General features: G+C 53.6%; 2 protein-coding genes and 1 long non-coding RNA gene across 3 annotated transcripts; all 3 read right to left on the bottom strand.

The window, feature by feature from the left end:
* Positions 1 to 1,221: 1,221 nt before the first annotated feature.
* LOC138224909 (uncharacterized) lies at positions 1,222 to 3,532 on the bottom strand. The gene is made up of 2 exons (XR_011183380.1): positions 3,299 to 3,532; positions 1,222 to 1,581 (listed from the first exon to the last, which is right to left on the bottom strand). It is a non-coding gene; the product is annotated as an uncharacterized lncRNA (long non-coding RNA).
* Positions 3,533 to 4,679: 1,147 nt separating this feature from the next.
* On the bottom strand, positions 4,680 to 11,381 carry LOC107075667 (uncharacterized). Its single transcript, XM_015337642.2, has 14 exons — positions 11,328 to 11,381; positions 11,005 to 11,152; positions 10,476 to 10,627; positions 10,216 to 10,341; positions 9,813 to 10,002; positions 8,699 to 8,860; positions 8,520 to 8,579; positions 8,300 to 8,425; positions 7,549 to 7,703; positions 7,015 to 7,101; positions 6,682 to 6,828; positions 6,223 to 6,408; positions 5,592 to 5,713; positions 4,680 to 5,190 (listed from the first exon to the last, which is right to left on the bottom strand). The coding sequence occupies exons 1-14, from the start codon at positions 11,379 to 11,381 to the stop codon at positions 4,911 to 4,913; spliced, it is 1,995 nt and encodes a 664-aa protein (XP_015193128.2). The 3' UTR covers positions 4,680 to 4,910.
* A 1,066-nt stretch (positions 11,382 to 12,447) lies between these two features.
* Positions 12,448 to 23,238, bottom strand: LOC102690570 (uncharacterized). Its single transcript, XM_015337643.2, has 17 exons — positions 23,073 to 23,238; positions 22,550 to 22,773; positions 22,108 to 22,272; positions 21,834 to 22,010; positions 21,304 to 21,427; positions 21,094 to 21,201; positions 20,016 to 20,199; positions 19,645 to 19,807; positions 18,534 to 18,722; positions 18,104 to 18,293; positions 17,769 to 17,908; positions 16,749 to 17,101; positions 16,474 to 16,631; positions 15,704 to 15,931; positions 15,224 to 15,559; positions 14,200 to 14,574; positions 12,448 to 12,632 (listed from the first exon to the last, which is right to left on the bottom strand). Exons 1-17 carry the CDS (start codon positions 23,236 to 23,238, stop codon positions 12,448 to 12,450), a joined length of 3,465 nt encoding a protein of 1,154 aa, XP_015193129.2.
* Positions 23,239 to 26,182: the final 2,944 nt, after the last annotated feature.

Genomic DNA, 26,182 nt, shown 5'->3' with positions numbered 1-26,182 from the left:
GCAGAGCGTTTCTGCCCTCCCGATGGCCTCACCACAGGTTGCATCGACGCTAGTGTGCATCGTGGAGCAGTGAGTTATTGGTCTTATTTCTACTGAGAAACAGTTCAAGCACTCACAAAACAATAACCAAGAGATGATATATGAAAAAGTATTGTAAGACTTGCAGAGCAGATTTGAATAGACAGTGGACGTCACACTGTGTGCTTGAATATCAGAGATTCAATTCATTCTTTCCTGCAGGTTAACTTCCTGTTTGACATTGTACCACTGTCACTTCTTCACAGACTCATAACTCGCCGTGTTCTAATTTTGTGTTGAGTGACAGGAACCTCAGAATCAGATTAAATCCTCTTCAGCGCCCCAGGGAGACTGGGGGACTTGCCAGATTTTCAGCTTTATTACTGGGTCTTTCAGCTCAGGGTGAAAGCGAAGTGCTCCCCTCTGCTGGAGAGCCACAGGGGCAATACAGAGCAGCCTCGTCTTCCCTGCTCCTGCCCGTGCCTGTGGACGGCCAGTGTGACCGTGCACATGACAAAGTAGTGCATTCGTGGCGTAAATACAAAACATTCAACCGAGGAAAGTTACAGAGACAGGAGTATTTATTCTGAAATCATGTGAACCACTATTACTGCGCACAGACAGACTACTCAAAAATAATGTGGCCTTTTAAGGTCATTTTGTCTGCCTAAAGTATTTTAGATTTGTCACAGCAAAGAGTTTGAATACTTACAGTAGGCAGCAGCTAGAATTGTTACTTGGAGCAGAAAGCATGACCACATAACCCCCACACTTCTCTCTCTTCATTGGTACAGGGTACAGGTACAGGGCGGACTTCAAAATCCTTCTACTTAGTGCATGGAGTACTGACACACAGAAGACATGATGGATGGATGGATGGATTAATACCCTCATTCATTTATTTCCTTTTTTAAAAATTATATAATGTTAGCATGCCCAAAGGGTTTGGCCAGCTGACCTTGAACCCCTAGAGGTTTTTTTTCTCCTTACTGAGGAGTTTTTGGTTCCTCTCCTCCGTTGTATTCTGGTCTTTTCTGTTCTGTATTCACAACCTGTATGGTCACTTGCTTTCTTAAGCGCCTTGGGGCAACCTTGCTGTGAAAGGTGCTATATAAAAATACATTGAATTGAATTGACTCTGCACAGTCACATAAAATTATTTCCGCAAATAATCAGCGCTCTGCACAAAGAGTCAAGAGGGGATACAGACAGTTATAATTTATTCTTCCTGGGAATAATACAGAGATCATGTTAGATCTGTTTATAAAGTCCCGTATTTTAAAGCACAATAAAGGTTAAATATTCCAGCAGACAGTGACAGATGTCAGTTTTAGTTCCAGATGAGAGCTTGTAGAGGAGTGATTGTGAGAAGCTGTCATAGGAAATAGGAGTGATTGTGCAGAGCTCACCTGCAGACCTTAATCAGACCCAAATTGGAAAGTGTGCAGGTGAGAGCTGAGGACAGCACATCACAATCACAGTACAGTTTCCTCTCCAGCCCCAGCAGTATGGCCAGTGTGGGAGTGTTCTGTCCTGTACGGAGGGGCGGCAGCCAGAGGAGACCTGAAACAAGACAGAGTGGTAAGACATTGATTTCGACATGGAGAGCTTTCACACCGGGTTTCTGACAAGCAGCAGAGCTGCTTCAGAGAATAAGAGACGAGACATGAAGACACTGTGTCGAGAATATTCTCATTAGCAAGTAAGATTTTTAAATGAAAACATCTGCCCAGTAGTGAAATGACATCTGTCCCAGGACACTGCGAGGCTGCAGGGCTCTGGACCACAAAGTGCTCTGTGGGTCTGTGTAGAAGTTTGAGTTTTACAATCTAAATTGAGCTTCAAGAAACAGCAAAGTGATACTGTTACTACTAACGGAGAAGAAAACGCTGCTTAAATGTATTTTCTATTGTCTTCTAGTTATTTTATTGCAGTTCGAGGTCAGAGCTGCAGAAGTTCATTCCTGCAGAAAAGAGAAAAAAAAGTTTCACGTCCACAGGTTCTTCAGGTCATGAATGCTGACATGCACAATTAATCTGACATTTTTTGACTCTATAACTCTATTTTATGTACATTTTCATATATCAATACTAATGTTCTGGATTACTTAAGGTGAGAGCTAAATGGTGGGGATTTGTAACACCGGTCTGCATCAGGAACACCCCAGTCAGGTCAGCACGAGAAAAGTGAACAGTCTGGTACTGGCCAAGCTACACTCCACGTCTCACTCCACCTGAGCAGCAGTGTATATAGTAAAGAACACAAAAGCCCTAAACCTCTAGAATAGACACCTCTGTAGCTGCAAAGTGTCTCAGATCACACAGAGAACAGTGAGCTCATTGGGTCCAGACGGCAGTCAGTTATTGCCTCAAAGGGATCTACAACCCCATGTGTCCCGATCTTTCCTGTTTGAAATGGCAGAGTTGAACTGTTTGTACTTGAATATGATCAAGTGTGTGCATTCAATTCCAGAACTGTGTTCTACTGGATTCATTCATCTCCTGCTCACAAATAAAAATTGCTTGACTGTAAAGTTGTGGTTCATTGGTGGTGGGTACTGTGTCTAGACGTAGGCTTGCTGTATTTAACAAATGCAGGGGGTTGACATGATTTGTTGTGAATCTGAGGTCCCTGTGCGCGGGAGCAAACTGAGACCTCGATCTCATCATCGGGAGCACTTGAGTAGTAGGAACAGCCCCTTACCTGTAGTTCATTGGAGCTCGATTATTCTATAACCAATCTTCTCCAACAGCCTGGATCCCATGTATGATCTAGAGCTCAGTAGCCCCGCAGTGTTACGGGACAGATGTGATGTCGGTACACTGGAGCCACACCTTGCTTTGTGGGACCCCGGGTCATACAGATTGCTTAAAGCGCAACATTATTTTCAGAAAGCCAAGACAGACCTAAAACGAGCAGAATGCTGGTGCGCGTAGAACTAAATATTATAAATCATATAACATTAGAACCACAACCCAGGTCACACAAACAAACCGCGTCTCTGTAAAACTCACTGACCTTAGATATGAGTGAATGTTAAAATTAATAAAACGTAAGTCGTGTGGCTTCTACCCCTGCATCAAAAATATAGCGTCAGCATCACCCGTCCCATGAAGGAGACCGTCTGAAGGTCAGAACCATTCAGCCTTAGTTTCACTTTTCCCGACAGTAGGACGAGCCCGTGTCCCGCAAAGCAAGGTGCTCTGTACCGCCGAGTGACTCCCTGTGCTCCTCTGCCTCTCTCTCCTCACTGCATCTGCCTGCTGTCGCTGTCGCTTACCTGTTTTTCTTGTGTTTCAGGTCTCGCCTGGCTGCTGCCCCTGCCGCCCGGACAGAACCCATCCCGCACCGACCAGACTGCTGCGGCTGGACAGGAAATCACCACCACAGACGCGGTTACTTGTGATTCTGTAATGTGCTCTGTATTTTCTGTAACTCATTGTAACCAACAGTCTTTGATTAATATGCTGCAACACTAAATAAAGAATTCCGAGTTCTGTCTTGTTTTCTTGTTAACATTATTTTAACACAAACGTAAAACCAAAGAAAAGAAGGAACACGAACCGACAGCATGAATATTAATGAAGGGGCGTGACTAACAAGAGGCGTGTCGCATTATTAACGAGGTGCACCTCCTGCACCTGTAGCGTTTGAGACGCGTGTTTCGGGTAACTGTAAGGAGAGACTCATCACGGAACCTGCCTGCCGGTTATCAAACTGGGTTGAGCCCGAGCGGTCAGGCTGGAAGTGCAGTTTGTCTGTTTATTTGGTAAAGAAATCACTTAAAACATTTTTTTCTCTGGAGTTTGGAACACATAAGTACGGAAACACATCCTCGCCCTTATCTCGTAATAGTTCGGGTGGGGAGCCTTAATAAACCTATTAATTGTTCCTTATCTCGTAATTAAGAGTATTTTCGCGTACTTCATGTGATCACGCGATAGCACAATCGTCACATTATACCTGTATCGCTACGTGCGGACTTGCAGTTTTAAGCAGTGGAATTGATTGCACGTATAACTGTTCATAACGGAACCATCATTGCTTTGATCTCTAAATCCCACAAAGCTGGTCCTCATGCTTGTAACGATTATGTTCACATTTGCTAAAAAGTGCAAGATCTCAGTATGACTTAACCCCAGGCGAAAGTAAATCCGTCCAAATTCTGCAGCGCTGGACGTTGACACGATCGTTAAACCGAAAGGGCCAGCCAAGCTCACGGTAGCTGCTGGATGCGTTCAGTGCGCAGCGTAACAGGTTGTATATGCACTGTAATTATTATGTGAGATGTCATAGGTAATAAGTAATCATTCCTATCTCGTAATTACGGGATAAGGGGGCGATTCCCCCCCCTTTGGTGGGAGCAATGCACTTCCGTACATAACAGATGGGATTCATGGAGAAACTTGAAATACAACTCGACTTGCGCGGGTAACGCTGAACAGCCCGATACGCCGCTGCAGTAACGCACTGAATCCACGAGAGGGCAGTGTTGCAACACACTCGCACACAGACGCGGGGTAACGTGGCCGGTCAGGATTTGGGGGGGGGTGGGAGCGACTTGACAAGGCCCGAAACAGACCTTTACACTCTCTGACTTTTGAGGACATCAGCCCTGTCGTTATAACCCCCAATGTCCTCATAGTGTGGGGGCTTATTCGGGTGTTTTGACCCCATTAATCATTTACCAACGCACAGGCAAGGTGTTTACCTTAAAGTGAACAGCTGGTATTTTATTCCAAAGCTGAATGGCTGATGTTTATGTAACTGTCACCTCAGTCGGGCAGCTTTTGTAAGTTTATCAGGGTGATGGTGGTCACTGTGATAAGAACATTGTGGGGTATGAGAGTGAGCCCCCGTTTGGAAACAGTTCTGTAGGATGAGCAGTCCTTTCACTGAGGTGCAGACGTCCCTCCTTTCTGGTGAGGCCCCTGATCCTCGTTCCCGGGCTGGCCCCTGAGCGGCTGACTCAGGCTGGAGGGGTGCGGGGGGCCTCCCCCCGACTCCCCCAGCCCGCACTCCGTCTCCAGCCGCGCGATGTCCCGCAGCAGCTCCTCCCGGGACCCCCCGGCCCCCCGCTCCCGCTGGGCGCGCAGCAGACTGGACAGGGGCTCCTGGTGCTCCTCCCGGCCCGGGCGCGGAGGTGCCGCCGCCGCTGGTGGCGGGACGGAGCTTGACGACAAGAGAAAGACAGGGTGGCGTGAGCCCCGGGGGCCGGCGCTCAGGAGAATTAACGGGGAGTTTTTAAAGGAGCTGATCCAGCTAACTAAGGGGATTCGTCAATCGACTCGATCCTGTTGTGCTTTCATGCACTGCAAGCAGGAGAACGGGGCGGTGCTGACTTTCTCAGGGACACGGGAGCAAACCTTCCGTGAAGGGAGTGAAGGACATAAGGACGTGAGACATAACATGGTGAAGGACATAAGGACGTGAGAAAATGAAGCTTAAGAGTCTTCGACTTCGAGTTGCTCCCCTGTTCTCAAGACTGCCCTGTCACGACCATCGTGGTCGCGGGACACAGGGACACGGGGTCGGGGTCCCTCGCTGGGCCTGTGCCATCGTCAGGTTCTCACCCGCCTCCGGTCCCGCGTCGGCGGTACCCCCTCCTCGTCTCGGCCGTCCTCTCTCTCAGCAGGCCCTCCACGCCGCGGTAGATGCGCGTCTCGCTGTACTCCCGCAGGCGGTCTGCCAGGCGCTGCAGGGGAGAGGAGAGGCCCAGCGGTGAAGGAGCAGTTCAGGTCAGCCGACTCTCAGGGCTCTCAGTTGCCGGTCGTCTCCACGAAGCACCAGACGTGGCGACTGAAATATTTCCTGCCCTGTGATGGACTGCCGTTCCGTCTGGGACCCAGTCTGGCAGTGTGCTGCCTGTACTGTGGGACAGGTTCTGGCTCACTGGGGATAAGCAGTTTTCTGATAGCAGATGGAAGGATGAATGACAGATGGGTGGGTGGATGATGGACAGGTGATGGGTGATGGATAAATGATGGGCGATGGACAGATAATGGATGGGTGATGAATGATGGATTGGTGACAGATGGATGCCCTTTTGTCTTCTGAGGCTTATTGTACAAAAGAAACCTGCCACTGAGTGCTGGGTTTGGAGTCAGTTTCCCAACTGATAAGGCTGTAGAATTCTGCTCACATCATGACCCACCATTGATTTAGACTGGCTCTGGGTGAGGAAGCAGGAAGGAAGCCACTCACCTGTGGTGAGGAGAGGTGCCCCTGCACCCTGTCCTGCAGGAGAGCGGAGAGGGCAGCGCGGGAGTCCGGGCTGCAAGACTCATCCTTGAGCAGGATGTCCCGCAGAGAGGAAGGGGTGTCCCCACTCTCACCTTGGGGCGCCACCAGCCTGAGGAGGAACAGCTCACCGAGACACACCTGCAGGGTCTGGGGAGACAGAAGGACATGGCCCCAAACATCGACATCATCACAAAGCTATGCAGTCATTCTCCAAATGCGGTGTGGAGCAGGGTTATACACATCAGTCGTGGCTTGGACAGATCTCAGACAGACACTCGTGAGAGCTAGGAGGAGCCAGGAAATGCATTATTCAAGCCTGCGATTTTAAAGCATTCTTCATCGTATTCCTTGAGCAGCAGGCTGATTTGGGGCGCAGTGTGTGTCCCGGATGTGCCTGGGTGGGGTGCCAGAGGGCCGTACCTGGAAGAAGGCCCTGAGGAAGTTGGGGCTGGAGTCGGGGCTCAGTTCCCCGCTGGCGATGTGAGCCAGGCAGTGCAGGAGCAGCAGGGAGAAGCCGCCCACCCCCTGCAGACGCTGCCGCCGCACGAACAGGGTCTTCTCAGCCTCCTGCAGGACAGGAAGATGTGGCCGTGACCCCACAGACACCTCTGTGACCCCCAAAACACTGCCATGACCCCACAGGGATCTAAAGACACTGCTGTGACCCCACAAACACTGTCATGACCCCACAGACACAAGGACTGGACCCCCCGACACAGGGACCCCATGGTCGACAGCCATGATGAGATGTACCTGGTAGAAGAAGGAGTGCCGGAAGGCATTGTGGGTGTAGTCGTTTGCGGGCAGGCTGGCGGCCAGCTGTAAGGTGATCTCCGGAACCTGTGAGGAGACAAATTGTCACTAGGAAAACAAGTGTACATATATTCCATATTGGAAAGCCCTCAGCATGTTAGTAGAGGACATCTCACATAATAATAATAATATTGACTATATTTGGTAAGGGCTAATGGGAAATTTGGCCAGGACACCCCCTACTCTTTTAGAGAAACGCCCTGGGAGCCCTGCTGGCCCCACTAACACCTCTTCCAGCAGCAGCCTCAGCTTTCCCAGGAGTCTCCCATCCAGGTACTGGCCAGGCTCACACTGCTGAGCTCCAGTGGGGCTGCCAGCTGGGAGCTGCAGGGTGATACAGCTGCTGAAGTCACCCTACATTACCTACTTTCTGGGTGTATTTCAGTTCCCACACGTTAAGAACCCATCTCACCTGCATGCAGAGTGTGGGCTCCAGGCGTTTCCCAACCCCCGGAGAGAAGCCGAGAGACTGACCTGCGTGTGTGTGCGCAGCAGGCCCAGCAGGTACAGGCCGTGCTGATACACGAGGAACTCCCGAGGGCTGAGCCTGTCTGAGCCGAGCGGCACCAGCTCCCCCTCACAGCGCCACTGCGCGTCCACGATGTCCAGGAAGGGCCGGCCTCCGTCTCCTGATGAAGGTGAACACGCACAGAATTTCATAACCCTTCTTTAGCACTTTTCTGGACTCTTTACAGGTGATGGGGATCCCCTCCACCCCCACCAGTGTGCAGCCCCACCTGGATGATGCTCCAGTCCTCTCCCCACACACCAGCTCTCAGTGGGGAGGAGAGCAGAGTGACAAAGCCAGTTCAGAGATGGGGATTATTAGGAGGCCATGATGGGTAAAGGTCAGGGGGAAATTTGGCCAGGATGTTTTGTGTTCAAGTGCCAGAATTTTGCTCTGAACAAAACTGTTCAATAGAAAAACAAATTTCCTTTCAGAAAGCTGTGCGCCGCGCCTATTCTGGCTTCAGCCTGGGGGGGCTTCAGGGGGAGGCGGGAGGAAGGGAATCCCGAATCCTGCCCTGGTCGATGGGACAGAGGAATAAAAGGGCAGCTCTCCCCTGGGGGTGAGGGAGGAACAGCAACGTCAGTTTTTCCCAGTCCGACTGCAAAGCTTCCTGTTGACGGTGCTGCACAGGGGTGACGGTGAACGCCCCGGCAGTCCTGCAGGAGGAAGAGTATCTCGGCCAGAACCGCTGGACGTGTTCGGGCCGGCGCTCACCTGCCCAGGCCCGCGGGTCGCTCTCCAGCAGGCCGGCCGCCCGGGCCCTGGCCCTCAGTTGGCCGTCCAGCTGGCGGAGCAGCCGGAACAGCGGGGAGCGGCCCAGCAGCCCGTCCCACTCCGGCCCTGCGGACAGAGCAGGGGATGAGCCTCCGGCGGACAGGGCCGCGCAACCTGTCCAGCTTCCGGCGGGTTCCCTGGCGGCACGGCGCTGGCTCACCTGCCGGAGGGGACGAGCAGACGGGCCGGGACTTCTCCGGGTCCGCCGGGAGAGGGAGACCTGCGGAGGGGAAAAGGGAAAGGGCTGTGTTGACTGGGGGTCCCCCAGCGTCCTGTTCCCGAGACTCCTGAGGTGCAGCACAACACGCAGAGTAAAACGCCCTCAGATTCGACACTGACTGTGGGGCCTCCCTGGCGCTGTAGTCTCTCCGGGTTCTTGGGGTGCCTCGGGCAGCGTAGAGGGGGTACCCCCAGGCCAAGGGGCAGAGGGTTCGTCACAGATGGCCTCAGAGTCCCACAGGCCAGCTCTCACCCCGTCTTTCCACACCACAGCCGAGCCCCCTGCAGGAGCAGAAGCAGGGATGTGACAGCATGCTGGAAGAACAAGGAATCTCCTGAGACTCTGCCCAGCTGCTACATTGCCAAATCTACAGGCTGCAAACCCCCCATAAAATAAATAAATACTTCCTGTGCTTGCTCTACAGGACTTACTGTCATCACACTGTCTGCAGTGTGTAGTAACCAATTAGAGACCAATTTAGAAGCACAAACTCTGATTTTTGGCCTAAACCTTTTCTCAGTTTAGCTGCGCTCCCTGACACCTATCGTCTTATCTTCTCGAGGTTGGTCTGGGTGAAAGCTGACACGCCACTTCTCAGTTTCTTTCTGCTGTGTCCAGGGACAGTCACTGACCAAGCTCTCACACTACTCATCTCCAAAACAGCTGGCCGCCTCGCTAGCAGACCTGAAAACACAGGACCAAGACGCGTAGCCTGGGGTCCGGCGAGCAAGGATACCAGTTTGTTTTCTCGAGCCCTGCAGTTCATATGCAGACAGAGGCCATATCACCCTGCAGCTGCCAGCTGGCAGCACCCCTGGAGCTCAGCAGGTGTGATCCTGGCCAGTACCTGGATGGGAGACTCCTGGGAAAGCAAAGGCTGCTGCTGGAAGAGGTGTTAGTGGGGCCAGTAGGGGGCGATCACCCTGCGGTCTGTGTGGGTCCTAATGCCCCAGTACAGTGACGGGGACACTATACTGTAAAAAGACCTGGCCTTTCCCAGTCATGGCCTCGTAATAAGCCCATCTCTGAACTGGTTTCATCACTCTGCTCTCCTCCCCACTGAGAGCTGGTGTGTGGGAAGACGACTGGAGCATCATCCAGGTGGGGCTGCACACTGGTGGGGGTGGAGGGGATCCCCATGACCTGTAAAGAGCTCTGAGTGGAGTGTCCAGAAAAGAGCTCTGTAAGCATGAGGAATGGGCATTATTAGTTCAGAAACAGCAGGACCAGTACCTGAGCCGGCCCTGGAGGGAGAGCCCGGGGACAGACGCAGGCGCTTGTTCTCCTCAAGCAGGTGGAGGAGTTGCTCCAGCAGCGGCCTGATTCGGCGCTGGCTCATTTCGACGGCTCTCCGCTGGCTCCTGCAGCCTCTCCTCCGAGTGACATCGTAATCTGCGTACCAGAACGAGCCGGACAGCACAGCCTGGTGGGAAACAGGAGCCATCGCCACACAGGCAGCCCGTGAGCGTGTTGTCCCAGGATCATCGAGCTCTGACCGGACAGTAAAGAGCCCGTGTCACAGGACCACAAGAAGTAAGATTACAAGCACACTTATCTTCTTCATGTGTTATTTCTCCCTTTTTTTTTGCAAAAGCCCAAACCTGAAATGCGGTTGTTTGTTGGTCCTGTCTCTCACCTCTGCGGTGGCTGCCCTGAGCTGGCAGTACTCCCGGTGACAGTGCAGTTTGCCAACAGCCGCCTCCAGACTGGCCTGTCTTGCGAGCAACCGTTCCGACTGCTCCCTCACGCCCAGCGCCCAGGCCTGAGACACAGAGGCAGAGAGTCACTGCTCCCTTACGCCCAGCGCCCAGGCCTGAGACTACTCCCTCAACGCCAACAGTCACTACTCCTTCAAGGCCAGGCGTTGTCCAGGACGCCATAAGTTCCAGCTCTCACCCTGCTGTGCTCCAGTTTGTGAGGCAGCTCCTTCCCTGCTGTCATTCTGTCCTGCTCCTGCTGCAGTCTGTCCACACTGACGCTCACTCTGTCCAGCAGGGACTCCAGCACCGCCTGTACCCTTTGCTCCTGCTCCCACTCACCCTCGTCGCCTGCACACAGGGACACAGGCAGACTGAAAGAGGCACATTTTAATGACGTACTCTTCAGAACAAATCGGTGTCTTTGTGATGGTGTTGTACGTCATATATAATGTGAATGTAAAGCTAGTATTTTGTTTGACACGTCCAGAACACAGCTTCCTGTCACTCAGAACCCCAGATCCCAGCTTCCTGTACCTCAGAACCCCAGATCCCAGCTTCCTGTCACTCGGAACCCCAGATCCCAGCTTCCTGTCACTCGGAACCCCAGATCCCAGCTTCCTGTCACTCAGAACCCCAGAACAAGGCTGCCTATTACTCAGAACCCCAGAAGACAGCTTCCTGTCACCCAGAACCATGCTATCTTATCAGCTCTCCTTGCCTATCACCTTCAGTCAGGATCAGCAGGACGTCAGACGGCAGCACACTGGACAGCTCGGACTTCTCCAGCGCCCTCCGGTGGGCCTCCGCAAAGGCAGCCTCCTGGAGCTCCTGAGCTGCCCCCTGCAGGGCTCCGGCACTGTCCCGCCACTGAGCCTGCAGGGCGACAGAGATGCAAACAGCCCCGTTCAACCCCACGGGGACAGAGGTGGGGTCCGTAGTCAGTGGAACTAGGGAGAGAGAGCCGGGCTCCTTCTCTGGCGTCTTGCACTAGAGTGTCGGGGGCGTGCTGGTAGACTAAAGCAGAGAAGAGGAGCAGACTTCTACTGACTCCTATAGGTGGCTTGACAATGCTGCCAACATGGCGCCAGTGTCCATAGACCATAGGAATTGAAAGGGGAGGCGAAACCGGCCCAAACTTTGCTTTGTGACACAGAAATGGACATCTTGACGCCGAGGAGCGAGGCTACGTGTTTCCCCCTCAGACTCCTCGCGAGTTTGCACCCCGGGCGCTGGAGCGGGCCTGACCTCCTCCACGCGCCCCCGGGCCGCCGCGCCAAAACAGCGCCGCAGGGCTGAGGCCACCCCCCTCAGCAGCTCCTCATCCTGCTGCCGCCGGGCCCTCCAGAACTCCCTCCTGACGCGGGCCTCCCTCTGCAGCTCGTGGACCTGCGTGACAACACGGGCCGCAGGTGAGCGGCTGGATTGAGAGCTCACCTGGGATAAGTGCCCCTTTACAAATCTAACCACCATCCCACACTGCTGCCTCACCGACCTCCTGACCTCCAGCTGGAGCTGGGTTTTCATTCCCTTTGCGTTTCATGAAAATCTTCCCCTTGATATGAAATCTTCGCAGTTTCACGACACCCTACAGACTTGGGAGCACAGGAGAGGACATCCCAGTGCCTCTGGGGCTGAACATACCAGCTCTAGATCTGGGTGTCCTCTCAACAGCTGGCTGTAGGCCTGAGTGATGGGGACCACAGTGCTCCTCACAGGGTCAAACCGAGCTCCCACCACCGGCCCCACTCTTCCAGTTATGGGGTCCACCGTACGAGCCCCGATCCGGATCGGAACCAGCCCTGGAAAAAAGGGTGTATGCTCACTGCTGGGCACAGGATCCTTGGCAAATTCAACTGCTGAGCTACCGGGGAGAGATAGCACTGATCTAGGTGTGTTTAGGGTTAGGCTGCAAGTCTGTATCCACTCTCATTGCGGCCTGTAATAATGGAGTCTATCTCCACTCCGCTCTCTTGGACTGATTGGATCCACCTTAAATAAACAGCCCTCAGTCTGCAAGACTAATGAAATTTCACTGTCACTTCTGGGCCCAGTGCAAATGCAGTATTATGCCCTTATTCTGGTTTAGATCGTTTAGACACCGGTGCTAATGTAGCGGAGCTAGTTTGGGCACGGTGACGTCATCGCCCTCCCTGCCGCGACGGTCACGCTCAGCCCAGGCTACCTTTGCCATCCGCGTCCTCCATGGTTCCAGCGAGGGGGATCAGAACCCCCCTGTCCCAGTCCCACTGCGCCCCCAGGACCGGTATCAGCAATCCTGAGCCTCCTGGGTCAAGGTACTCCAGTCCAGCCAGAGCAGGCAGGGTCAGCTCTGTGCCAGGGAACTTAATCACACCTATGAGACAAGAAAGATCCCCCGTGACGGCTTCTGGGCTTATTTACTCCTCAACCTCCTGCTCCTCCCAACGTTCCTGCTGCGCGTTTCATCCAAGAGTCCCGATCCTGACAGGAAGTGCTCACGCCAGGCATGCGTGAGAGGAGCGTTTCTGTAAGAGCAGAGTGCTTCTCCAAACTGACAGGGGATAGAAAGGCACAAAGGAAGGAGACGGAGAATAGCTTTCTGTGCAGAGCCAGGGTGCGAGACATCCACTCCCAGGGCTACCTGAGCCCATCCATGAGGGGGTCTAGCAAGTCTAGGTCAGGACTTTGACTAGGCCACTCCAAAGTCTTCATTTTGTTTTTCTTAAGCCATTCAGAGGTGGACTTGCTGGTGTGTTTTGGATCATTGTCCTGCTGCAGAACCCAAGTGCACTTCAGCTTGAGGCCCAGACCATCACACTACCACCACCATATTTTACTGTTGGTATGATGTTCTTTTTCTGAAATGCTGCGTTACTTTTACGCCAGATGTAATGGGACACACACCTTCCAAAAAGTTCAACTTTTGTCACGTCAGTCCACAGAGTATTTTCCCCAAAGTCTTGGGGATCATCAAGATGTTTTCTGGCAAAACTGAGACTTTATGTTCTTTTTGCTCAGCAGTGGTTTTCGTCTTGGAACTCTGCCATGCAGGCCATTTTTGCCCAGTCTCTTTCTTATGGTGGAGTCATGAACACTGACCTTAACCGAGGCAAGTGAAGCCTGCAGTTCTTTGGATGTTGTTGTGGGGTTTTTTGTGACCTCTTGGATGAGTCGTCGCTGAGCTCTTGGGGTAATTTTGGTCGGCTGGCCACTCCTGGGAAGGTTCACCACTGTTCCATATTTTCACCATTTGTGGATAATGGCTCTCACTGTGGTTCACTGGAATCCCAAAGCTTTAGAAATGGCTTTATAACCTTTTCCAGACTGATAAATCTCAATTACTCTGTTTCTCATTTGTTCCTGAATTTGTCTGGATGGCAGCGTGATGTCTAGCTTTTGAGGATCTTTTGGTCTACTTCACTTTGTCAGGCAGGTCCTATTTAAGCGATTTCTTGATTGAGAACAGGTGTGGCAGTAATCAGGCCTAGGTGTGGCTAGAGAAATTGAACATCCAAAGATGTGATAAACCACAGTTTATTCTTTTTTATTCTTAATGGGGGGGGGCAATCACTTTTTCACACAGGGCCATGTAGGTTTGGATTTTTTTCCCTTAATAATAAAAACCTTTATTTAAAAACTGCATTTTGTGTTTACTTGTGTTATCTTTGTCTAATATTTCAATTTGTTTGATGATCTGAAACATTTCAGTGTGACAAACATGCAAAAAAATAAGAAATCAGGAAGGGGGCAAACACTTTTTCACTGTACATAAGCGGCGCAGAGCCATATCACCTCTGAGCAATACAACAACAAGCCTCAAATGTGTTGCTCCTTGTATGCATACAATACAGCTTGGCTTGACGACCGGACACTTCAGGCTCGAATCTCTTGGTTTCGACAGGCTCAAGGAACGGGCGATTCCAGTGGGCCCTGAGGCTCACCTTGGCTGCCGCCGTCAGCGCCGAAGTCCCTGGCTCGTGCCAGCTGTCCTTCCAGGCCGCAGAGCAGCTGCAGCAGGCAGTGGTCACTGCGGCCCCAGGCTCGCTCCAGCTCCCCCACCGCCGACATGACCAGGCCTCGCTCGCCCGGGGCCTCCCTGGCCTCCTTCAGCAGCTCCGTGACCCGCAGGCCGCAGGCCAGGGCGTGGGAGTCCAGCAGGGCCTGGTAACCCCCGCTGTGGGCTACCGGCTTGCCCCCCTGCAGGCTGGCCCCCCACACCTGCCCCGGCCGCCCACTCAGGGGCTCGGTGAAGGAGTCGCCCAGGAGCAGGGGCCCGCCGGCAGGGCTCGGCAGCCCCCCCACAGGAATCACACCCCCTGTCACAGAGAACAGCCGGCAATGAGAATCTGTCCCGGCCCCCCATAATCAGATTCCTGCATAGAAACGAATGAGCCAATCACACCCCTCGATCACCATCACATTTCCTGGTTCTCAGAATACTTAAGGGCTCTTTACCACTGTGCTCAGTATTGGGTATCCCAGTGGAGCCCCTAGTTAACCTCCTCGCATCTACTTGATTGCTGTTCTCCTGAATATCTGGCTTCCTGACCTGTGCTCCCCTTTGACTACCGTTCTGAAATCTACAATTTGGCTAAGTACACCCGGCTCTCAAACCCCGTGCTTGGTATTAAGCCTCCTACCGCATAGGGTCCAGTTTTACATCACTTTTTGGCCATCGTGCCGTTAACAGAATCAGGTGGGCCCTTACAGGGTTATCAGCAGTGCTGAGCAGCAGGAAAACGCTTCCTGATTCCTTAAAAATCTACTGAGGAGGCCCCCGGGGGTCCATAATGGATCGATAGTACACACAGATTAGATTCAGAACCTGTTACATTTACATTTGACCAAACTGCAAAGTCATCCGGTTGCTTGCGCACGTGCTGGGTGGGAAACGCAGCTTGAAGAGGCAGAGTTGGAATGAAACGTCAGGATGCAGGCAGCGCCACTGTCATCGTCACGGCTTACCGGACTTGGGGTCCAGGCCGACGCCCACGATGAGCAGCAGGCTTCCTGTCTTGCGGTCCAGCATGGCGCCTCCAATCTGTATGGGCTGAGGCAGGAGGGTAAGGGGGCAGGCGTGCGTACCCCCCAGAGGGTACACCAGCCCGCTCTCGGGGTGGATAGTTACCGCCAGGATTGGCACGAGGAGGCCCGTGTCGGGGTCACACATGGGTCCCCCGAAAGCCATTTCCTGGCCAGGCTGGAGCCCCTGCAGTCGACACTTAACGGGGAGCCCCGTGTGGCGGGATACAGGATAGGGGACGAAGGGGAGCAAGGGGGTTTCCCACTTGTCAGCCTCACCTGGAGACAGAAGAGCCCAGGGAGAGCGAATGAGCTGTCTGGATGGTTGGATCAGAGCTCTGATAGAACCCGGGCCTCTGGCAAGCTCCCAGGGCCAGAGACCGGTCCAGTCCAGTCAGTCGCTGGCTGCCTGTGCTGAATTACCTGAACAGGAGTCCACCACGAAGACGAGCCTTGACCTCACCGGACAGTAGCCCACGTTCCCGGCCACGGGCAGCACCCGCCCGGTCTGGGGGTGCACAAAGAAATCCGGGGGCACTGGCATGTGGTGCCCGTTGGCCAGCAGCATCTGAGCCCCGGGACTGGGCACAATCAAGCCCGTGCAGGGGTCCAGGCGGACAGCGTCAGACGCCCGCACGGTCCCGTCAGGAGCTGCGGAGCGAGACGGAGACGATGACATGCGGCACTGCGGCCATCACGTCCTCCGGCCCCCCGGCAGGCAGCTGGGGGTCTAATACTGCTCTGAGAGGCAGGTGAAGCCCTTGGCCAGAGCAAAAAGGTCATTTCAAAGCTTTGCCTCTGGTAACCAGGCACATTCATCCATAATAATAATAATAATAACAACACGTACATAGCTCTTTTCTGGACACTCCACTCACAGCTCTTTACAGGTCATGGGGATCCCCTCCACCCCCACCAGTGTGCAGCCCCACCTGGATGATGCTCCAGTCCTCTCCCCACACACCAGCTCTCAGTGGGGAGGAGAGCAGAGTGATGAAGCCAGTTCAGAGATGGGGATTATTAGGAGGCCATGATTGGGAAAGGCCAGGGGGAAATTTGGCCAGGAAACCGGGGTAACACCCCTACTCTTTTCGAGAAACGCCCTGAGATTTTTAATGACCACAGAGAGTCAGGACCTCGGTTTTACGTCTCATCTGAAGGACGGCACTTTTTTACAAGGTCAATCAGCTCACCAACAAGCTCCTCCCTCCTAAGGGCTTCCCCTCTGCCTGCTGCCCACAGGAGAGCACCGGTGCCCTTGCCCAGCACAGCCCAGGTCCCCCTGCGCTGGCACTCCAGGACCACGCCCTCGGCCATCTGGACCACCAGCGATGTCACCCTCTGGGCCATGCTGCAGCATAATCAGAGAGACGGGTATGTTAAAGTGGACTTAAACGGACACATAGACACAGAGACAAGAAGACACACTCTCATGCAGAGCAGACACAGTAGTGAACTCAGTCCGTACTGCTGGAGCTGCTGGTCCTGGATGTGGCCGGGCTGATCGGACACTCTCCCACAGAGCTGGTCCAGCAGGCGCAGGGCCTCCCCTAGCTGGCCCCTGAAGGTCCCCTGCTGTTCCTGTCGGGCCCCCAGCTCCTGCCTTAGCGTCCGCAGCTGCCTGTCCAGCAGGTGGACCGCCTGGGCGGCCAGGCCACGGCGCCGAGCCCTCTCGCCCTCCACTTCCTGGCGCTTCCGCTGGTACAGCCCCATCGCTGCGTCCTTGACCCCGGCCCCTTGGACCGCTGCGGTCAGCCTGGACACCCACAGGGCGCCCAGGATCTCCGCCCGGCTCACCACCTTCCCATACAGCTCCTTTACCTGGGGGAGACAAAAATACCTCTCACACCCCCAGCCCTGTGTCTGGATCACATGGATGGACAACAGGCATCCGATCTCATTCTCACTCCCTAAAATCAGGTATTACATTTTGATATTATATGATTTTAATATAATATTGTTTTTTGTGCTTTTGCAATCTTATAGTTAATGATATTTGAAGATAAAATAATCCTTATAATAACAATATGTCAATATGAAAATCTAAGGTAAAATGCAAAATGTTCTGTCTCCTGAACTGGTCTCAGCAGTGCATTGACTTCTGCCAGAGCCAAATGAGATCCAATGTTTCCTGAGCTGCACTAAGGCAATGCACTGATATCTATAAGAGTAATGTGTGACGCACTGTTTCCTGAACTGGTCTCAGCAGTGAGCTGATTTCTACTAGTACTGAGTGATTCAATGTTTCATTAACTGGTTTTAGGCAATAAACTGATATCTACGAGAGTAAAGTGAGATGCACAGTGTTTCCTGTATTGGCCTCAACATCTCAGCAGTGTGCTGAATTCTACCAGTACTGTTTACTGAACTAGTTTTAGGCAATAGACTGATATCTACAAGAGTAAAGTGAGATGCACACTGTTTCCTGAACTGGTCTCAGCAGTGAGCTGATTTCTACGCTATGCCAAGGTGTTGAGGTTTTGCTTACCTCATCCTTCAGCTGGCCAAGCCTGGCGGTCACAGAGACAGTGTGTTTCATCAGAATGTCATAGAACACATCAGTATCGAAGGCTTCCAGGTCTACCTGCTGCTCATAGTCCCAGAACTCATCTGTTGTCAGGGTGGGCACTGTGGAAACACGACAGTGGGTGGAATCACTGGACTAGAGGGGATCAGCAAGAGGCGACTTTTTCCCATTCCCTTTCCGTAATGAACTGAAATCACTGTGTGACACAGGACATTACCTCAGGCTCACTGCATTGTCAGGTAGCAAGACTGACACACACAGAAACAGGATCAGCGCCCGCCTGCCGCCTCTCTGACCTGCCTGAGCGGCGCCGCCGGCCCCGGGCCCTGACACCTCGGCCTGCAGGCTGCGGTGGAGCTTCTGCACCAGCGCCATGGCGGTGGAGCCCTTGGAGGAGCAGTCGTCCAGGCTGTACTTGAGCTGCAGCCGGCGGTACCGGGGGCTGATGGGCGTCTTCTCCGGCCAGCCGTACTCCCGGAACAGAATCTGCGGAAGCCGGGAGGAGTCAACAAATAAACCGTACTGATGGTCTTTAAATGTGTTTCGAGGAGCCGGAAAAGTATGATTTTTCCTTCCCTCCATTCACCACGTGGTCCGGCTCCTTTTTTGTTTCATCAGTAATGAGGCGTCATGGCCCTCTGGCACCCCTCGCGTGAGCCCCCCCGCCCCCCCTCAGACAGCAGCGCCCCCGGGGAATCACAGCGGGAGCCGCTGGGGAGCTCTCACCAGCAGGGCGACGCAGACGCCGAGCAGGAGCACCGCCCCCGCCAGCAGGCCCGCCAGCGCCAGCCAATCAGGACGCAGCAGGAGCGGGCGGCTCCGGGCCATGCCCATGCGGACCACGTGCCGGGGGATGGTGGGGAAGAAGGGCCCGGCCTCGTAGCACTGCCCCCCGACGGGCATCACCTTGACGTACTGCAGAGACATGCAACAGCCACTCAGGGAGGGGGACATCATGATGGGCCAGTTACAGTACCTATTGGACACCTAGTAGACTGACCTCATGTTTATATACTGTATAAACACAGAGATCATGGACATATGCACACGAGGAATAATATTAATAATAGTAATTGCTTACACTTATTGCTCTTTTCTGGACACTCCACTCAAAGCTCTTTACAGGTCATGGGGATCCCCTCCAGCCCCACCAGTGTGCAGCCCCACCTGGATGATGCACCAGTCCTCTCCCCACACACCAGCTCTCAGTGGGGAGGAGAGCAGAGTGATGAAGCCAGTTCAGAGATGGGGATTATTAGGAGGCCATGACTGGGAAAGGCCAGGGGGAAATTTGGCCAGGACACCAGGGTAACACCCCTACTCTTTTCAAGAAATGCCCTGGGATTTTTACTGACCACAGAGAGTCAGGACCTCGGTTTTACGTCTCATCCAAAGGACAGAGCCTTTTTACAGTACAGTGTTCCCATCACTATACTGGGGCATTAGGGCCCACACAGACTGCAGGGTGAGCGCCCCCTGCTGGCCCCACTAACACCTCTTCCAGCAGCAGCCTTAGTTTTTCCCAGGAGTCTCCCATCCAGGTACTGGCCAGGCTCACACCTGCTGAGCTCCAGGGGGGCTGCCAGCTGGGGGCTGCAGGGTGATGTGGCTGCTGGCTAATCTACACTAACAAAGTAGCTACAGAGCTGACACATTGCACTGCGCTCCACTAGCTTCCCTGAGAGGCCTGTATCGTACACAGCTGTGGTTTGTGCTCCTGCAGACAAATGAGTCCGTTTGCACCCAGTTTGCCTGCTAGGAACGCCACACCCCTGCGGTCAGTCTGATGTGTGACGTTTCCGGAGGTCCCTGGAGGTTCCCGGCCGCCGACACGCACCATCCTCTTGTGCCGGTTGCTGCTGAGCCTCAGCACGTAGACCCCCGGCTCGGGAAGCACGAGGGAGAAGAGCCCGGGAGGAGCCGGGGACAGGGTCATGTCTTCGCCCAGCGCCCGGAACGCGCCCCAGTCGAAGTCGGCATTGGTGTTGTACAGGTTGTCTCTGGAGGGGGGAGAAGGAGGGGAGAGCACTCGGGAAGTGTCAAGATCCAGGAGCTCCTAACGAGACGTGCGGGGCCTGACCGAGTGATGAAGATGTCGGTGTCATTAAGCCCGAGACTCAACTGCTTCGCCAGGCAGGGCGGTCTCACCCTCAGCAGCGCCGCGCGGCCACACGGCTCCCAGGAAACTGCGGCGGGGCGTTCACTTACATGTCATACTGGGGGAAGTGCTCCTTCTGCAGTGCGAACAGCAGCACGTCCCCCAGGCTGAGACACGTGCTGGGGTTCAGGATCCCAGCGAAGCTGTGGTTCCTGCTCTGTTTCCCAGCTGCGGGCTCTCCTGGCCAGCCAGACTCCTCGTTACCGGCTGTGCCGTTGTGGGAGGTGATGTTTCCTGAAAAGAACCGAAAGGTCAAGTTCAAGGTTACTTGTCATTCCAGCCATATACAAGTATACAGTGGAATGAAATATCGTTCCTCCTGGTCCACGGTGCAAGTACAGGACAAGAAGCTGACACAGACATTGTAGACAGCATATACATAGTGCAAATTACAAAGACTAAATATTATTAATAACTGATACACTAAACACTGGGGGAATTTGTCGTGAGACCGAGAACAACTGTATTTCTTCCTACCAAACCACCTGGAAAAAAACTGCAAGAAAGGTGGGTTGCACCACAGCTTTTCACACCAAGCCATTTATTTTCCAGTGGAAAATTGCTTTGTGCCTTCTCTCCACAGAGTTGAGCGATCGTTATTGTGGTAGTTCAGGACCCTATGCAGACGGTACAATCCGGACGTAAGTGGAGAAGGACATCAGGGGAGGGTACAGCAGGATAAGGGCAGGTTGACTGACGGGGGGGGGCGTGACGACGGTGATCCGGTGCTCGGGCGGGTGTGGCAAGGGCTAACAGATCCAGACAGTCCAAGGGGGGAAATCCGGGGCACAGTCCAGGGTCCAGGAATCGGGAGAACCATCAGAGAGGTTGAAATCCAGAATGGGATCCGGAACAGGAACAGGGAGTTAAAAAACAGGATATCGAGGCCAGAGCCCCGGTCTCAGCCGGTCAGGACGCCGTGAGGAAGCCTGTGCCGTCGGGGTCTCTCCTGGACCCGCTGGTAGGCGGGCTTCCCGGTGTCCATCTCCCAGTGCTGAGCCAGGAATAGCGGGAGCGCCAGGCTTAAATAATGACAGACTAAACAGGGGACAGGTGCACATAATCAACTCAAATACTGAAAGGCTCAGAGCGCCCTTAATGACGATCATGACACAACTAAAAACGTACCTGGTGTATCCGCCGATCCCATTCCATCCATCCACTCACGCCTGCTCCTCCAGAGGAGCCCCTGCAGGTCACTGGGGTCCGGGTTCAGCACCCCCAGGAACCCGGCTTCTGCACAACACACAGCGGAAATGAAGGAAGAGCACACCGGGAAGGCGGCAGGGAAGGAGAGCCGGTCCCGGCCGGTCCAGCGGCCAGTGCCCCCCGGCTTACCGTTCGTCTCCACCAGGTACACGGGGCGGGTGTCGTTGAGGTGCCCAGCGCACCGCAGGTCGAGCAAGGAATCCCAGCTGCCCAGGACGCCTTCCAACGCCCTCACGGACACCTTCACCTGGAACTGACCGCAGAAGGAAAGATGACACCTCTCGGCACTCCTGAGCAGCTCTGCAGGTGAGAGCCCTCAGCCCAAGCCCGTCCTGGGTTCTGGGACACCTCTGTCCATCCCTGTCCAGCCTTGCGCTCATCAGACTTTTTGCAACAGTGTTGAGTGTGTCACCCATCTTGTTTCTGGGATTGTTAGTTTATCCCAGAATTTGGTCCCGCCTGTTTCTGAACGGTGACGGTTAGGAACGTATGAAATCTAAGGAAGGAAGTCTAAGTGAGTCCGGAGAGCTGGTCTGTACAGTGACAGGGAGATGATGTCGTAAAGACGGACACCCGGCACCCGGCACATTCATCTGAATGAAGCCCACCGGCACTATCAGGCCTGTGTATCGAGGCAGGTCTGGAGGCTGGGCACTCACCTGGGTGCCGCGGCTGGCGACGAGAAGCTTCAGTGCCCCCCGGCAGGCCAGCTGCAAGGCTTGTCTCTGCCGCCTCCTGCAGGGCCGGTCGCACACAGCGCTCTCGTCGGGGGCTCGACACAGGCACAGCCCCAGTCTCTTGTCATAGCCCTGGTAGTCCGCAGGGGAGGGGCACACCTGCAAACACGCTAGATTACTGACTCCCCACCCTGGACGGGACGCCTCGCGCCCCCCCCCCCAGACAGATGTGGTGCAGATGTGTCGGCCTCCTCACCTGCTGGGCGCAGTGCCGCGCCCACTGGTCCCTGTCCAGACAGGCCCCCTCCTGCGTGCGCGCCTTGCCCTCCCTGCAGATCTCGTACACCCGGGGCACGCACAGGCCCGAGCCCTCTCCTGCCGGACGGTACCCCAGGGCGCATGGGCACTGCCCATCGCTGGCCTGGCGCGGACACACAGACCGACACGTGCTCAGGACGGCCAGACCCCGACGCCAAGCATGTGCCCTTAATCCTGTGCGAGGTCAGACAGGGACCCCGCAAGAGCAGAAGAGCACGGATTGCAAACAAAAACAGGTCACCGAGCTTAAAAAACTAACAACAAGAATCAGACCCGGCGCTGCAGACAGATTCTTTTCCGTATTGCTTTAGCGGTACTGTCTCCCACCCACGTGCCCCCTCCTTCCGCGCGCACACACGTTCCTGCCCCCTGGAGGGTACCTGGAAGGTCTGCCCCTGCCCGGGGCACACGCAGGTGTCCTGGCCCTCCCGTGGCTGCTGTGCCCAGGCGCCGCAGGGCAGGCAGGCTGACATCCCCGGCTGGGGGCTGAAGTGGTGGGGGGGGCACCTCTCACAGCTCTCCGCTGTCCTGGCGCCCGCCGTCCGCCAGTACGTGCCCTTGGGACAGGGGACCGGGCCCGAGCTGCCCCCCGGACAGTAAAAACCTGGAGAGAGCGCAGACTTTAGACACGCTGACACTCTGCCTGGAAAACCCAGGCACTACCGCCAGACGGATTTGGGAAAGAAGGCTGGGATCTTCAGAGAGGGGAAAAGAACACAGGGAACCGAGGGGGAAGAGGCAAACTGAGTTTGGATGACTTAACGCAGCGCACGAGAGAGGTCTGAATCGGCCCGGATGCCTTTAGGAGACAATAAATAACTTGGGCAGTGGAGAATCACTGTGCAGGAGCCCCATCCACGACCCCCCCACCTGAAGAGAAGGTGACGGGGTGTCAGGCAGTACCTGGCTGACAGGAAGGCTGCTCTGTGAGTTCTTCAGCACACGACCCTCCGCTGTCACAGCCCTCGCTCCTGGGGTTCGGGGTGACATCCTCCAGCGCACAGGAGCGTACCCACAGCAGCAGGAGGGACCAGCAGCAGCCCAGACCTCTGACCGGGGGTCTCATCATCTCTCGTGCCGAAACACGACTGCAAGGGGGAATAAATGGGCCAGCCTTCTCCTCCAGTGGTTTGCATTATTAACGAGCAGTGAAACCCAGCTCCCCAGTGACGCAGAAGAGAAGCAGGCCGTGGCCGTCACTGGATTGCAACGAAAGCGTCCTTGACCAGAGTGCGTTGTCTCATCTAGTTAAGATACTCCCCTGCTTGAGAAGAGATGAGTGATTTTTGTACTTGTCCTTCACAGATAAGGTGAAGCTATGAACCCAGCAGCGGCTCTCTGTTGGCCAGGCTGTAACAGAGCTCTGTCACAGGTCTTATATTACAGCAGCTCTCCCCTTGTGTGTCCATTCGCAATGCATAATTCATCCCCAGCTCCTGGTGCCGCTGATCGGTGGAGGAATTCAGGTGTATACTTGAATCCATTCCTGTCGCTGGTTCAGATATTATTCAGATCTTTGGTGGTTCTGTGTTTTTTTCTGGAGTTAAGTTCAAGTTTATTGTCATTATACTCATATACAGGTTTATGGTATAACGAAATGCTATTGAGATAGCTCTCAGACGATAAGTAGTACAAAAAAAAACAACAATACAATTGTATAATGAACAGACAGACAACAGGCAGTGTGCAAAAACAACAACAGATGTGCAAAAACATGCATCAACAGAATGAAATAAAAGGATAGAAATTATGGGGAGTGAGCTTTTGGCATGTAGGGTAGAGGTAGATTTTCAATGTGTGTTTGGTAAGAAAGAAGGCACTGTGAGGTTCGGATCATAGGTGAGATACTGTTAAAGTTCCTTCAAAGAAATGTGTTTAGTGTTTCAACTAAGGCTACGGGTACCCCTGCGGTGGGATTTTAAAACTGACCCAGAAAGTTTGTGTGGATTTTTTATTTAGCAGCCCACCTACCAAGGTGCCAGATTATAGTCAATCCTGCTCAGTACGAGAGGAGCCACAGGTTCAGACATCCCAGGTATCCGTGCTCGGCTAAGGAGCCAGCGATACGAAGCTGTCATCTGTGGGCTGATGACAGGACTATGTCTGAGCACCTCTAAATCAGAATCTCCCCCCTTACCCCCTAAAAGCTTTGGGGGGAGTCCCCGAAAACTGTCTCAAGCTGGATGTAGGTTTAACTTCCGTTTCAGGGGGCGCACTGGCAGGTACAGAGCGAGAGCCCAGAGAGCCCAGCGCAGAGGAAGAGGTCAGGGCACCACGATGGGGAGATGGGCACCCCTGGCAATGCCCACGCAGAGATAGCAGCTCCAGGAACTCAGGGAGCAAACAAGACACACAGCATGAATTACCTATTAACAGTGGGAGGCTGTTTACAGGCCCAGTGCCACCTGGAACAGCATGTTTTCTGCTCTTCATAATGAATACCTTCTAACTTTCCATGAGATCAGATAATTATGTGCGGCTACAAAGTACTTACTCTATGACAACTGAAGCAGGCAACAATCAGGTATCAGAAAAAGCTAAATCTGTTTGAATTCTGTCTTCTCCAATGTTACGAACAAAAAACGCTGAGGATTAAAAATTGAAGCACCAGCTGTTCTACAGACAACAGGGAAAACAATCCAAGGGTTATTTTCGTTTTTTTAGAGTTCTAGATCTCGAATGAGGTAGGGATTCCCAAATTAAAGAATCATAAAGAATAAAGCCACTTCCAAGTGGCTCAAGCAATTCTGGTGAACCCATGTGTCACGGGTTCGAACCTGGGTCATGTCACCGGCTGAATGTGACCGGGATTTCACAAGCAGGTCAGGAGCAATTAGTCAGCCAGGGTCCTCTCAGCTTGTCAGCAACATAGCGCCCCCTGTGGCCTTCCTGGCGCTTGCAGGCATGTGGTGCTGTGGGCTAGGGATGCCCCTCTCCTGCAGTCTGAGTCCTCCAGTACGGAGGCCTGTGGCTTGTTAGTAGATTGGTGCCTCTAGGGCGGAGAAGTCTCTCCCGTGTGCGGTTGCGGTGTTCATAATTGTGAGAGATGTGAAAAGCACACAACCAGTGATGTACAAATCAGGTGGATTTAAAAAAAAAGTAACTGGTGTGCCTACATTTTAAGAAAGTAATACTTTGTGTAGTTTCTGAACATACAGTAAGAACATAATCAATTAAAGTGCCTTGTTCTTCGTCAGCGGAATGTGTAGAACCCTTTTGTCCACATCATTTTCTACACAAGGCTGCACGGAATATAATTTCTATCTCCCAGAAACACAGTAGATGTTCTTCACTACAGAAAACCTTAGCCATTAAAAGTCTGGACTGTTCTACATTTCCCCCAAAAACCTTAAAAAGAGGTACTGAAGTATCGGGAAGACACTTTCAAAAAAGTAAACAGAAGAAGGCCAATAACAGGGCGCTTACGTTTTAAAGCAGTGGAGTTATTTTGTCTGTTTGCTGTTATTGCCCTAAATCCACGGACTTTGGCTGGGCCGCGGGGAGTTTTTTTTCAGCCTGGTGACTGGAAGGACTTTGGCCAGCTTCCGATTAGTCATGTCAATTACACAACCGGGCCTCCATTGCTCCATCCTCTTCAACTTTCCCCCACTTCCTGTCTCCGAGTGCCTGGGCTCACAACTGCAGACACGCAGAACCCCTGTTGTCTGGAAACATCTGTCTGCGCAAACATACTCCACCTTTTTTCCAAAATATTATATTGCAGTGGATAGGGTAGCAAAGAATATTGTCACCCCCACATTATGAAAGCACAGGAAAGGGTTGTACTAGTTAACAGCACAGATGCCACATTGACAAGCAAATAATTGCTCCTGGATCTGCTCCTCCAACTCCCAGAGGTGGCAGTCAGGAGACGAGGATGTGTTCAGGATCTGATTATGGATCTGCTGACGGAGGGGAGCAGCTCAGAGACTGGCTCCCAGCGTCTTCTCCCTCTCGTCGTACCAAAACCCTGGGCAGGTAACCCTGTCTGCAGGAGCCACGTCCTTCACTGC

Source organism: Lepisosteus oculatus, chromosome 23, assembly GCF_040954835.1.
Source record: "Lepisosteus oculatus isolate fLepOcu1 chromosome 23, fLepOcu1.hap2, whole genome shotgun sequence".
Lineage (NCBI taxonomy): Eukaryota > Metazoa > Chordata > Actinopteri > Semionotiformes > Lepisosteidae > Lepisosteus > Lepisosteus oculatus.
This window is presented reverse-complemented; position numbering and strand designations above follow the sequence as displayed.

Bases quoted from the DNA above. Each gene is read 5' to 3' on its own strand.
- LOC102690570 (XM_015337643.2), bottom strand. From the start codon at position 23,238: ATGATGAGACCCCCGGTCAGAGGTCTGGGCTGCTGCTGGTCCCTCCTG. The intron at 22,774-23,072 runs GTACTGCCTGAC...CGCTCTCTCCAG, and splicing joins GCAGCCTTCCTGTCAGCCAG to GTTTTTACTGTCCGGGGGGC. The intron at 22,011-22,107 runs GTGAGGAGGCCG...GCGTGTTTGCAG, and splicing joins CGCGGCACTGCGCCCAGCAG to GTGTGCCCCTCCCCTGCGGA.
- LOC107075667 (XM_015337642.2), bottom strand. From the start codon at position 11,381: ATGGTCTATGGACACTGGCGCCATGTTGGCAGCATTGTCAAGCCACCT. The intron at 10,003-10,215 runs GTGAGAGACAGG...GTTTCCCACCAG, and splicing joins TCAGGGCAGCCACCGCAGAG to GCTGTGCTGTCCGGCTCGTT. The intron at 5,191-5,591 runs GTGAGAACCTGA...CTTGTCGTCAAG, and splicing joins CGACGCGGGACCGGAGGCGG to CTCCGTCCCGCCACCAGCGG.